Raw genomic sequence first — 12,613 nt, 5'->3', positions numbered from 1 at the left:
CTCTTATATATTTCATAACAACTCTAATGTACCCAATTCTAATAAATCTTTGTTATGATTTGGAAAAGTATCTCTTGATATCTCCACCTAATTTGGACATATCTGATATGTATGTTGTATGGTGAAAGTCTTGGGGTCCCATTTGTGTTTAGTCTAGTTTATTGTCTCAAACTAAATATCACTAAACCATGGCTTGAGTTCTCTTTCTTAAACTATAGTTTGTTAAAAGCTTAACAAAGAAGTTTGTGTTTACATTTGAAAAAGAAGTAGAAATAAAACAAAAGCTAAAAGAGAAAGAGATATAAATCATTAAATATATGTAGTATCCCATGAGATGAGATAAGAGCCTATAATGGTTACATGATTAAGAAGGTGGGCCTTGTGGGTTCAGGAATCAGGACCCCTCAAAAGAAGCCTTAAAACACAGAATGTAGCTAGACTACCACTGTCATATATATAGGGTGGTCCTTACTGCAAACAAACCCTTTACTATTAATTTTTTAGAAAAAAAACAACTATTTTATAATTAGTCCCTAATAAATAATTCATACAAGAACAACTCAAAAAGGAACATCCAAACAAAATGAGATGAAGAAAACTTGATTTCTTGCTTATTGTCTAGAATTTACATTTATTCATTTAACACATATATAAATTGATTATTCAAATAACCATAAAGTGTCCCAATTAATTAATCTTTAGACCTAAAAGGGAGATGGAGAAAATTAGGGTTTAGGATATCTCAGTTGGGATCCTCTGTTACGAAACTGTCCTTGAACGTTCTTATTATAAAAATTACACTTTTACCCTTTCGTGTGAGAGGGCACATGGGTAAATCTGATTTGGGGGTTTCTTATTTGTGTTAAGAAGGAATCTCTTGTCTCTCTTTTCTGGTTATAGTATCAAAAAGATAGCAATGATCTGTTTCTTTCGGCAGAAGGGATATAATTGCATATAATTAACTACTTCATCAACCATAACACATTTTAATTATAATATTTAGTGTTTCTCTTTTTGCTTTACATACTATTTTCCCTTTTTCATGGCCGGTGGGAATATTTACAATATTTAATTACCATTTGTATTAATTGTGCAAGATAAATATATAGAGACAATTAAAAGTAATGTCTGAATTTGAATATTTCATAGAACTTTAGATCATTAAATTGAGTAAAACTACAAATAGTTTCATCTTGGATGAATTCAAATAAAAACTTGGAATAAAAAAAATATCTATATCCCCTCCTCCCTTACAACAAACAACTCTTCGAATCGATATTACAACAAAGTCTAATTTAATATAATTTAACCTGGAAGAATTTAGTCACCCGTAAACCAAATACATCCTCTAGGGTTGTTAGTATGAAAAGCTAAGCTTCCTGTTCAGCAGTTACTGAATCAGCCAAAGCAATTTCATGAGCATTCAACATATCATAAAGATTTTCCGCAGTTGGACGGTTGCCTGGATTGCTCTCCGTGCACTTTCTGTAAATATCGGTGAGAAATTTCAGTGTGGTGGTTGTTTCTGCTTCTGGGGTTGACATTTCTGTCTCCTCCGCCAAATTCAACTCATCCTGCTTGTCTGTCAATGGAGGCCGCTCTCCTGCCTGTTGCCAGAAATCGAAGGTATAATTCATCGAAACAGCGCACATTTAGTGAAATTAATAAGAGGGAAAACAACAGTGATGGATGGTTCTTACCTCTAGAAGTTCTTTAATTTTGGATTCAGATAAACCGGCATAAGGGACTTGCAGGGTCAAAAGTTCCACTAGCAGGCACCCGAATGACCATATGTCCACTTCCTAAAGCCAGAAATACCCTTGGGAGTAAGATTTTATTTTTATTTTTTTAGACATAAACCTAACTGAAACAATACTTGCATTAGATGAAGAACGTCAAATGGAGCAATGAATTGAGTTTGAGATGAGAAGGGCCTTAACAAGCTAAGAGCAATTAAAGAATGAAGATGAACCGATAGACCTAGATAGATAAAAGATGTAGAAATTCAACTAAAACCTTTTGCTATCATGCATAGGAGCGACTTAATAACAGAATTAACCGCTAGTTACCATTGTTTGATCTAGAAAATTGACATTTGTTATGTTAGTCAAAAATATAATCTAGATTATGAATCAAGATTGCACAAATCTCTATCTTCATTGCTTATTTGTTCCATTTGTTTCCTTAAATGTAACCCAAAACAACAAAACCTCTGCAAATGCAATCCTTTTCACTTCAAAGGAACCAAAGGTTTTGCATTTGGGGGGGATGATCTCAAACAAATAGAGGAAATAGTTGGGCCTTGTTTGATGTAAAAGTGAATTATTTGGAGGAGAAACTGAACAAATTATCCCTAGTATTTAATATATTATAAAAAATAATGTAAGGATATTTTGGTATTTTTAATTGATGATATGAATGATGTGATTGAAGAAGTGAATGGTTGATTGGATTAGTGGATTATTTAGAAATACTCTCACTCAAATAACTCAACATTGTGTATGTAGTAAATAAAAATGATTCAACAAGGGGTAAATAGAAAAAAAAATTAAAAGGAAGAGACTCACCAGTCCATAAGTTTTATCGTCATGCAATGCTCCAAGAACTTCAGGTGCCATCCAACGTGGTGTGCCAACACAAACATTGGGTGGAGGTATCCCAAAGTGAGCAATGCAACACGTATGCAACAAGGATCGAAGAGGAACTGATCTATCAAAATCGCACAGTTTTACAACCGCCGTTCCATTTGGGCGTCTACTTTCAAGATCAATCAAAATGTTCTCACTCTTTATATCACGATGGATGATGTGATTAGAATGCATTTCCACCAAAGCAGATGCAACATCTTTAGCAATAACTAAGGCCAACTCCACTGGCACGTGCTTCTCCCCCTCCACTAATAATTTCTCTAAATAGTTCTATACAACAATGCACATCAAATTGTCACAAAATAAGGGGGGGAAAGTAGTATCAGATCATAATAAAACCTAGGAGAAAAGTTACCTTCAATGAACCGCCTTTTATGTGCTCCAATAATACAGCAGACTGCAATATTCTTTGCTCTGGATTCCCATCTAAGGCTGGGATCCATTTCATAGACAACTGATGTCCATAACTTCTAACAATACAATCATGTTTCTTTAAGGCATTTAAAATCCTCACTTCCCCCAAACATTGTTTCTCAAAGTTCCTAATATCCTCTGAAGTAGTCCCATTTACTTCCAGTGTTCGTACCTGCAAACATCAGATGAACCAGAAGCATCCGATCACTTCTTTTTACATAATTCAATTAGAAAAATAGTTAAAGGGCTGCTAGAAGAATTGCTAGAGGGCAGCATCACTCCGTAGAACCCTAAGTTTAGAGTGCGTTTGAAAAACTGAAAATTAATTGTTGAATATTGAATTTTTAAGTGCCAAACGAGTTAAGTCAATGAAAAATAAATGTTGAATAACAAAACAAAAATATCAAAAAATAAATAAAGTATTTGGTATGTAAGTTGATTCGATAAAATGGGAACTAATATCGGAAAAGTAGTTAAAGACTATTTTATCGTTACAATGGCATAATTTGATTCATTTTCAGGGGTTAAAGTTGTCTTGTGGACACTCTAACTAGATTACCAAGCTAAGTCCATAGCTTACAGAATTAAGAAAGTCAGACTTCTTATCTTAATTTAAGTTGAATCTAAATAATTAAATAAGAGTTAATAAATTAACTTAATTCAAAGAACACAAATTTATTTAGATAAAGTCATAAGTTGTATTATCAAACACCGCCTATATCATGGATCTATTATGCAGTCAATAACCAGTCATAGCAGTAAGTAAGAGCATACTGGATTTGTTCCAAGTTCGGCAGAATATAAATTTCGGCATAATATTTGCATTTGAACTTTCTACAAAGAAACCATTTTCTTTATCTATCTCATCACATTATAACTTATACTAAAATCTATAAATCACCCTCTATATTTTGTAATATGTCCCTCTCATAACCACATTAAAAAACTCTTTTAATTTCACTAGGATAAAAATATAGGTCAAGAAAAAATATCATATCCCTTTCTTAAAACTTAAACCCAACAAATCTGAAGTCATTTAATAGGTAAAGAGGATGGATTAAAAGAAAAAGTAATAGGAACTGCATAACAACCATAGAAATTAGAAGACAATAATAATAAAAACTGCTACCTAGATAATATAAATGTTCTTTTGTTGGGAAGACAATCCACTCCCAACAATTTTCTTGGAAAGGCAAAGGATTCATTGGAATGGGTCAAGTTTGATAATTCCACGGCTAGCATTAAATAGGGTGCCTACCACTGGGAGGAGGCAACAAAAGAGAGGTAACCATACCCTAGAACATAAGCTATGAGATCATACCTAGACTATGTAAAACAAAAGGAGATTATTAATAGAGGTTTTGGAAACAATTACAAGTAAATGCCTGTATTTGAGGGCTACATAGAGATAAGTAACACAAAATTCAAGTACTTAACAACAAACCTAAGCAATTTCTAGTCAAATACCACAATAGTAAGGTCTTTCTTGTATCTAGAATTCTAACAAAATGTAAACATGTTATGTATCAGCCTAGAGATCTAGGATCTGTTGAAGAAAATAGAAAATGGTCTAAGCCATAGAAATGTTACAAACTTTACCATATATAAACTACTTAATACTAACCCACTAAACTACTCTACTAATTACCATACTATCCCTAAATTAATATTAATTACCATACTACCCCTATACATATCTACTAATTACCCCTATACATATCCTACCACTACCGTCACATTAGTATTTATAGGCTAATAACTTACTCAACTAGTTACCAAACAACCCCTACACCATACTTGCATATCCTGTGACAAAACCTGAAACAAGCATGAAGTCTCAAAAATTCAGCGGAAAGATACCACCTCAAAGTGGTAGAGCGCAAGGCTCATTGCCACAAGGTCGTGGATTATAGCCTTCATGACCATATATAGAAGAGAAGGAAAAAAAGGGATTCCAAATCAAAGTTGTAAGGATATATATATACATTTAATGCATCATATTTTGTTGATAAGGCAAAATATTTGGTGTCTTTCATTTCAAGAAGTACAATGAATAAAGACTACAAGATAATAAGAAACATACCTTTGCTACTGCCTTAATTGATCCCAGTTCACACCTGATGATAGTGCTTGAACCTTGATTTTCAATTTTGTTGCTCATAGACAAAGAAGGAAATGGTGGAGAGGACAAAGAGGCACTCTTAGCATCTATTGGAACAGTAATCCGACTTAATGGAATGTACCTAAAATGAGCATGTCCCAATTGTGAAGATGTATAGAAATACAGATTAAAAAAGTACTCATAGTTTGTAAGCCAGACTGGCAACACAATACCTAACCCTTACCCTGGAATGCATGTACAAAAAGTAAACAGAATAAAACTTCACCAACTCGTCACCCTTCCCCATCCCTTTAATGATTTTTTTTCTAAATGACCAAAGAAAACTTTGTAGTGGATGCTTAGGAGCAATTTACCAGTTGATACAAGAGAGTGCAACACATCACTTAACTATCTTTAGAAAAGAAAATCATTGACTCTGAGAAGTTTCATCTGGGCTTTGTTTGATTGGGATTCTACAATTGACAGAATTACTTCTCCGAAAAAAGCACTTTATTATGAAATGATATTACTTTTAATTTATTAAGAAATTAATAGTCCATTTGTACTAGTTATCTATATTTAATTTTCAATTTTATATTTTGTAAATAAATAAATACAAAATCAATCTTAAAATCCATTTACTAGAATCGCTTCTATCAAAAATCTCAAACCAAACAACCTCTTATATATCAATACTAGATAATATATATCAAAAAATAACTAGTAAGAGGAACTGCACTTATATTTCTGGTGTCAGAACAAGATCAGGAGCAAGTGAAAGGATAATGTAGAAGAATTAACCTGCAAAGATACTCTGGATCTGTTTCCTCCCTTATGTCGTGAGGATGGCATGCATCAACTAACATGCGAATCCAGTGGCCACCCTTCTTCACCGCAATAGCATTCCATGCATGAGGTGAAAAGTCCAAGTAGCCCCTGACAAGTTCACATGGCACTGGCGGCTGGATCCGGTCACATAAGTACTACAATAGTAAAGATTTTGTCAGATAAATATCACAGAAGTAGCCTAACAAACTAATATTTGGAAATGAGGACACATGCAAAACCCATTACCTTTAAAAGCAACGCTCTATGTCTGCACACACCAAACTGGAGTTCACCAATAGGAACAACAACAGAATTCCTTCTGGCTTTAATGGACTGAAGAGACCTCTCACATAGATCAAACAAAAGAATGTTTTCTGTCGAGCCGCCTATGATTTGTTCTCTGTGTCTTCCTATATTGCAGTTGTTTCCAGTTGGACAAGTGCAAACAAATGGTTTTCTATAATTTGAACCAGATGCAGATTTCCGTGCTTTCTCAACGATTGCAGTCTTGTCACTTCCTCCGAAGTGGTCAGAAACAAAAAGAGAAAGTAATGATGCGATCTGCAAGTTGTCAAAATAAGACTCTCCATCTTCTCTGTTGGATTCATTGAACTGCTTGAAATGAAAAACTAGTGCTTGAGCACATAGAACAATTGCATCCAAATCCTCATCTGTTCTCCTAGATTTCAAAATAATAACATTCACAAAGACGGCAGTAAAAATTATCAGTATATGACAAAATACTAAAAGCTAACAGATAGAATACCTGTCCATAAGGATCACTTCACGTGAATCTAGACAGGAAATTTGTTCATAGCTATGCAGTGGTAAGAAAGGCCGATCTCGCCCTGCATCATAAAAGCCATCAGGCAGATGGTCATCAATGCCACAAAATGAAGTGCTACTATATTTGCATGAGATATCTGAGTTATCATCTACTGGTCTCCTTTTGCTAGGTTTCGGATTATCAAGATCTCCATCACCATGCCTTTTTGTAGTAAAAGAGCTGTTACAAAAGTGGGATGATAAATCTTTTCCATGAAAATCAGAAGCATTGCCAATAGAATCCAAAGATTCATCATCATCTTCTTTACAGTTATTTTCAGTTTCTTCACATATTTCACCAGAGTCGACAATATTTGTACCCCCATCCTCTACCCTAATAAGTAATTCATCACACACTGCTTTAGGGCATATTTCTTTGGTATTGTTGTCAGATAGCATGACCAAAGAAGTCTCTTTAAGAGATTCAGATTCAAGAACATTTTCTTTGCATGGCTCATTGCTCTCAGATGGTCTAGCTGTCGATGGCTTATTAATATCGTCGGCATTTCTCCACTTCCTACTGCAGTTTAAACGTTCCTGGCGAGCTTTTTGCTGCAAATAATAACGCCTTTTCCATCCCTTTCGAGAACTTCTCGCCACATGAGAACGATTAGTTATTAAAGATCCAGATGAATGACTTGATGAGGCAATGGAAGTGCCTGAATACAGATGGAAAACCAGTTATTTCTAAGCAATGAGGAAGAAGATAAATGAAGGGAATATAATATATAAACATTTCCACAAGCTTTCATGTAGCACCTTTCTCAGAAATACTGGAATCATTATTCTCATAAACATCATCAAACACGTCCATATCTACAGAACTGTCAGACTCATTATTGAAAGGACGTTGAGCATTAGCCTCAAATTTGCAGCTTATCCATGAAGGAATTTGGAAGTGACTGGGAAGCTTATTGCACTGACATGATAAAGATACCAAAAAGAAAATTGAAGTTAAGAAAGTTAACTGAAGGCTTATTGAAAGTTTAAATAATGGTAAAGAAATAGTTTCAGGGAAATCTGAAATAAGAAGGTTATCTCAAGTACAGATTGCATAAACAAGAATGGGCAGCATAGTCAAGCCAAAATTAAATCGATCAAAAGTCAACCTCAGAGGAGAATACAAATCTTTGAATGCCAATAACATTGAATAGAACTGTAAATAGATCCAAAAAGTTAAGAAATAAGAAAACATGCATCAAGACATCTTTAAGGCATTGTCCCAATTCAAGGACATTGATTTTACCATTTAATTCAATTAGAGGATGTTGCATAGGAGAATGTCTTTATCTTAAAGCATTTTAGAGAAGCAAGCCATAATTTCTGTATAATGCTTAGATGGTGGAAGAAATAAATGAGCAAATATGAATGCTTTCCTATTTTACTGTATTTATATGTCAAAGTGAATGCTAAAGAAAACCAACTTCCATTATGCTTAATAAGAAATTTGTAAAGGTACAACCACCACACTCCCAAATGATTTTCAGCTTGGTAGTTAAACAAGCTAACATTCAACTATATAGGAGGTCAATGTTACAAACATAACCATTAATTAGAAAAGAGATGGATAACTAATTTATTACATCCATCATCTTATTATAGGTTGATGAATGCTTGTTCTAAGAAACGAGAGTGTATACACAGTTACTCAATTTGCAAAGATGTAAGCACAATCTCATACAACAGCTGTGAGCCCAATTAAATACTAAAGTTGGTTCAAATATTTCAAACTTATAATTCATCCAGCAAACTTAAGACTCAACCAAATTCAGCCCATTTGCAACTCTAGTTATATGGCCATCCCACCTTTTAAGGAATATTAATTACTTTACCAGTAAAGAATTACCTGGACATTTAATTGGCGAAGATTGTGCATTAAATCAAGTTTGAGAGATTCCAAAGACGTCAATCTATTATTTGACAGGTCCAAGATTTCCAGTCTTTGCAACGAAGACAAACTCGAAGGTAGTTCTAGAAGCCGATTATTGTTAACTTTTAGAGATACCAAAGAATTTAAATATGATATTTGGGCAGGCAAACTCTTCATCTTGTTGAACGAAAGATCTAGATATTCCAAATTTTTCAGACATCCAATCTCTGGAGGAAGGTATCTGCAAAAGATAAACTAACTAATTAGTTATGTGCAACAAATTTTAATTTAAAAAAATCAATATTGAAGAGAATATCAGCAAATTAGTCAAATACATAATTCTTATAATGTTTGCAAGTTAACTAAAATTAATAAGGACCGTAAGTCACTTTTTATTACAGCTCGCTGTAAAAGTACATAACTAATTAGTTAGTTTATCTTTTGCAGATACCTTATCTCCACACCAGTTTATACCCAAAGGAAAACTCTCAACATAAAAGGCTGTTATGTTAAACCTTTTCCCCAAAAGAAGCCTACGTGAATAACACTTAAAGAAACATTCTAGAATTGATTAATTGTGCATTGGCTTAAGCCACTATTTAATTTACTAATCCTTCTATTAAGAATAATGAACCACTATCTCTCTCACGGATGTTTCAAGATAATAGCCTTTTTCTTACGAGTGAATGAAAGTATATAGAAATAAACAACAATACACACTATGTGCTTTTTTTTTACAGTTCCACTATTATGAGCAATTCTCATTATTAGGGTTATTGTTCAAAGCCTGGATTGGGAAGAAACAGGAATATGATGTAAAAAAAGTAGTCCTGACAAGCAGTTACAATAATAATCTTATAATCCTAATGCATGAAACATTCAACATGCTATATTTGTGGGATACAGAATGCATGTTTCTAAGCTGATAGTTTATATATATATATGGACATCTGCCCAAAGAATGACTAGGGAAGAGCTGACTATGCAAAAAACAGAAAACAGGAAGAAAAAAATATGTTGTGTCAATGATAAAAACAACCAACCAAAAAGTATTAACCTGATCCTCAACATTAAAAAGGATAAACAAAAAAGGCAACCTTAGCTTGGTCTTATGAAACATTGTAACATCAAAATATGCAGAAAACTGCATCTGTATAGACCAACTATTCATTAGATGAAATTAACAAAATGTGAAGACACCAAGAGCATACTATTCAAAAAGTGTGAAGAAAAGCACACCAACCCAAGACATTAAATTGTGCAGAGATGTTTACATATTTTAAAATCTACTAGCATATCAACACTGCAAAAACAATCAAATTTGGTTACTCATGTTCTGCTTCTTAGTTTGCAGCCGTGTATATGAACACATCTTAGAAACAGGTGTTCTTAGAAACGAACAAGATATTTGCAGGAAGACAAAGAAAACAAAGGAAACCTCTCATTTTATTATACATTATCATGTCACTGCCCAAGTATTGAGTTAGGGAACATCTATTTTCCTTATAACAAATAAACAACACAGCCATATGTAACCACTGATGTGCATTCTACTACCTCAAACCTAAAATAGTCTGAATATGTCTTATGTACCTTGTAAGGATAAAACTGTCGAAGGGGGATTTGAACACATACATCTCACTTCTTTCAGATTTTCATTTTACCTATGGTCATTCTTGAAACTATTGAAATACTAATTCTTCAAAATGCACTTGACAGTTACTTAGTTCCATAATCTCATACTTTACCCCAACAAAGACATAAAGATGGGAAACATCTATTAGCAACTAACAAAGAACCGCCTATTGAATACAAGATGACAAAAAAATAAAAATAAAAACATTTAGACTAGTGAAAACCCAATTGAATAAATTATCGTTAGACTAATTAAAGATCAACAAAAACTCATAACTGGAGCTTCGACTACAATTCGTGATGTGCAAGTAATGAAACTCCACAAAAAGCAATGACCAAATATCTTCAAATAATGCAAAACCTTCAGTGGTAAGATGTCGATCTTTAGCTCTATGATAGTAATTAGTAAGTAAGCAGAAGGGAAAAAAAATACCTAATAGAGAAATGACAAACAGATAGCTTCCTCAAGAACGTGAGTCCAGCAATGTCATTTAATGAAGGAAAAGCAGAAGCTTTTGGAGGCACCCTGCGTAACTCAAGCTCCTTCAAAGCCTTTATCTTATGCAAATCCAAACCGTTAAGTCCAGGAGAAGAAATCCTCAATTGCAAGCATTCAAGTTCATCAAAGTCCTTAAATTCATCTGGGAACAAATTGATCTCATTCGCAAAGAATTTCAGAGTCTTTAAACTCTCGTGACGACCTAACCAAGGTGGGATCAAACTGAAAACGTTCTTGTACATATACAACCCACTAATAGACTCATCAGGCTCAGTAGACAGCGAAAAATCCAAACTTCTTCCAGAAATATCTAGAACGGAGTCGTAATCAGCAGCATTATCGTCTACGGATAAAGTGGTTGAAGAAGCATCCTCGGATTTGTCGGATTTGTCGTGTTCTTTGGAGTCTGCAATTGCAGTTTCACAAGAATTGTCGTCGTCCCGCATTTGTTTAAGAGGAAGAAGATAAGAAATGGAGATGAAGAAAGAGTGATTGTCGATGTCGTGGAAGTTGCGAAAGATGAGATGTGAGTAATTGAAGCATGTATATGAGGCGAAATGGGTTAGAGAGAAGTATCGAGGAGGAGCGGGAGGAGAATCGAGAAGAACACAGTCTCCCCTCGCCCAAGTTTAAAGAGAGACAAAGACAAAACCCTAAAATCTAGAGATGGTGATGAATTATAATTAGGTAAAGAAGATAGATATACTACATGTAAAAGGAACTCACCTTCTGCAATATTTATTATTTTATTTTATTTTATTTTATTTTATTTTTTAATAAAATAATATTAATTATAATTAAATCAATTCGAGTTTTTATATAAAATTAGCAAACAAACAACTAAAAAAATAATAATTATATATATATAATTAATAAAATATTTGTTTACCCACTAAAAAATGATTATATATATATAAATATGGAAATTTGATATATAACCTAAATTTACAAATAATATTATTATTTATAATATTATTTGTAAATTTAAATAATTCAAAAAAAATAAAGGTTAGAGTTAATTATTAGGATAATTAAACTTAATTAAAAAATTTAAAAAAAATTGAAAATAAAATATTATATTTATTTTACCCAAATTAAACCTTAAAAGTGGTTGAAATTATTTAATTATGATTTTAAACATAAATTATGTTTAATTTATGTTTTACAACAATTAAATAAATATCCCAAAATACTCAAAAAAAAATAATAATAATGAACATAATTTTTATTATGGTTTCAAAAATATTTTTTGTAAAATTTTTGGTGAATAAAAACGCAAGAAATGGGTTAAAATTCGATTTCAAATAACATTTTTATAAAGAATAAAACTGATAATCGAGTGTACCCGAAAATGGGAAATTAAATTGCAGTAGGATCTTGTATCATCGGATCAGCGCTGGATTTTCATTTAGTGCCCAGGAATCAGCCACGTCTATCTGCTGTAACTAAGCGAACGCACGCCCAGTCCACATAGGATCGACTAACGGGTCGCTAACCCCATTAGCCCGATCGCCCAGACGCGGATGGAGCTCTAACAGAACGCCTAACGACGCGTTCGTTAAATCAAAACAACGTTGTTTTAGGCGTCTTCTTCGCCAATGCAAGGGGGTCGCCGAAAACGCAATTGATCTTTAACGATTCTTCCAGAAGCTCCAGCTCATCCATCAGCCATCTTTATCCTCCCATTTTTTTCCTATGTGATCGTCTTATCTTCGCCATCATTAGCCATATACCTAGAATCTCCACCTTATCCTAGAATTAGGTTGTCCGAAGATAAGATCAAGTTAGAGATA

At 33.4% G+C, this 12,613-nt stretch overlaps 1 protein-coding gene across 1 annotated transcript; it reads right to left on the bottom strand.

Moving 5' to 3' along the window:
* Positions 1-1,116: 1,116 nt before the first annotated feature.
* LOC124937558 lies at positions 1,117-11,487 on the bottom strand. The gene is made up of 11 exons (XM_047477841.1): positions 10,755-11,487; positions 8,663-8,927; positions 7,576-7,735; positions 6,758-7,475; positions 6,238-6,670; positions 5,965-6,146; positions 5,146-5,305; positions 3,004-3,234; positions 2,568-2,918; positions 1,701-1,802; positions 1,117-1,607 (listed from the first exon to the last, which is right to left on the bottom strand). Exons 1-11 carry the CDS (start codon positions 11,264-11,266, stop codon positions 1,371-1,373), a joined length of 3,351 nt encoding a protein of 1,116 aa, XP_047333797.1. The 5' UTR covers positions 11,267-11,487; the 3' UTR covers positions 1,117-1,370.
* Between the last annotated feature and the right edge of the window lie 1,126 nt (positions 11,488-12,613).

The sequence above is a fragment of the Impatiens glandulifera genome, chromosome 5 (assembly GCF_907164915.1).
Source record: "Impatiens glandulifera chromosome 5, dImpGla2.1, whole genome shotgun sequence".
NCBI lineage: Eukaryota > Viridiplantae > Streptophyta > Magnoliopsida > Ericales > Balsaminaceae > Impatiens > Impatiens glandulifera.
This window is presented reverse-complemented; position numbering and strand designations above follow the sequence as displayed.

Coding starts and splice junctions, on each gene's coding strand:
- LOC124937558 (XM_047477841.1), bottom strand. CDS start 11,266: ATGCGGGACGACGACAATTCTTGTGAAACTGCAATTGCAGACTCCAAA. Junction 3,235..5,145: donor CAATTAAGGCAGTAGCAAAG/GTATGTTTCTTA, acceptor TGATGTTTGCAG/GTACGAACACTGGAAGTAAA. Junction 1,608..1,700: donor AAATTAAAGAACTTCTAGAG/GTAAGAACCATC, acceptor TTCTGGCAACAG/GCAGGAGAGCGGCCTCCATT.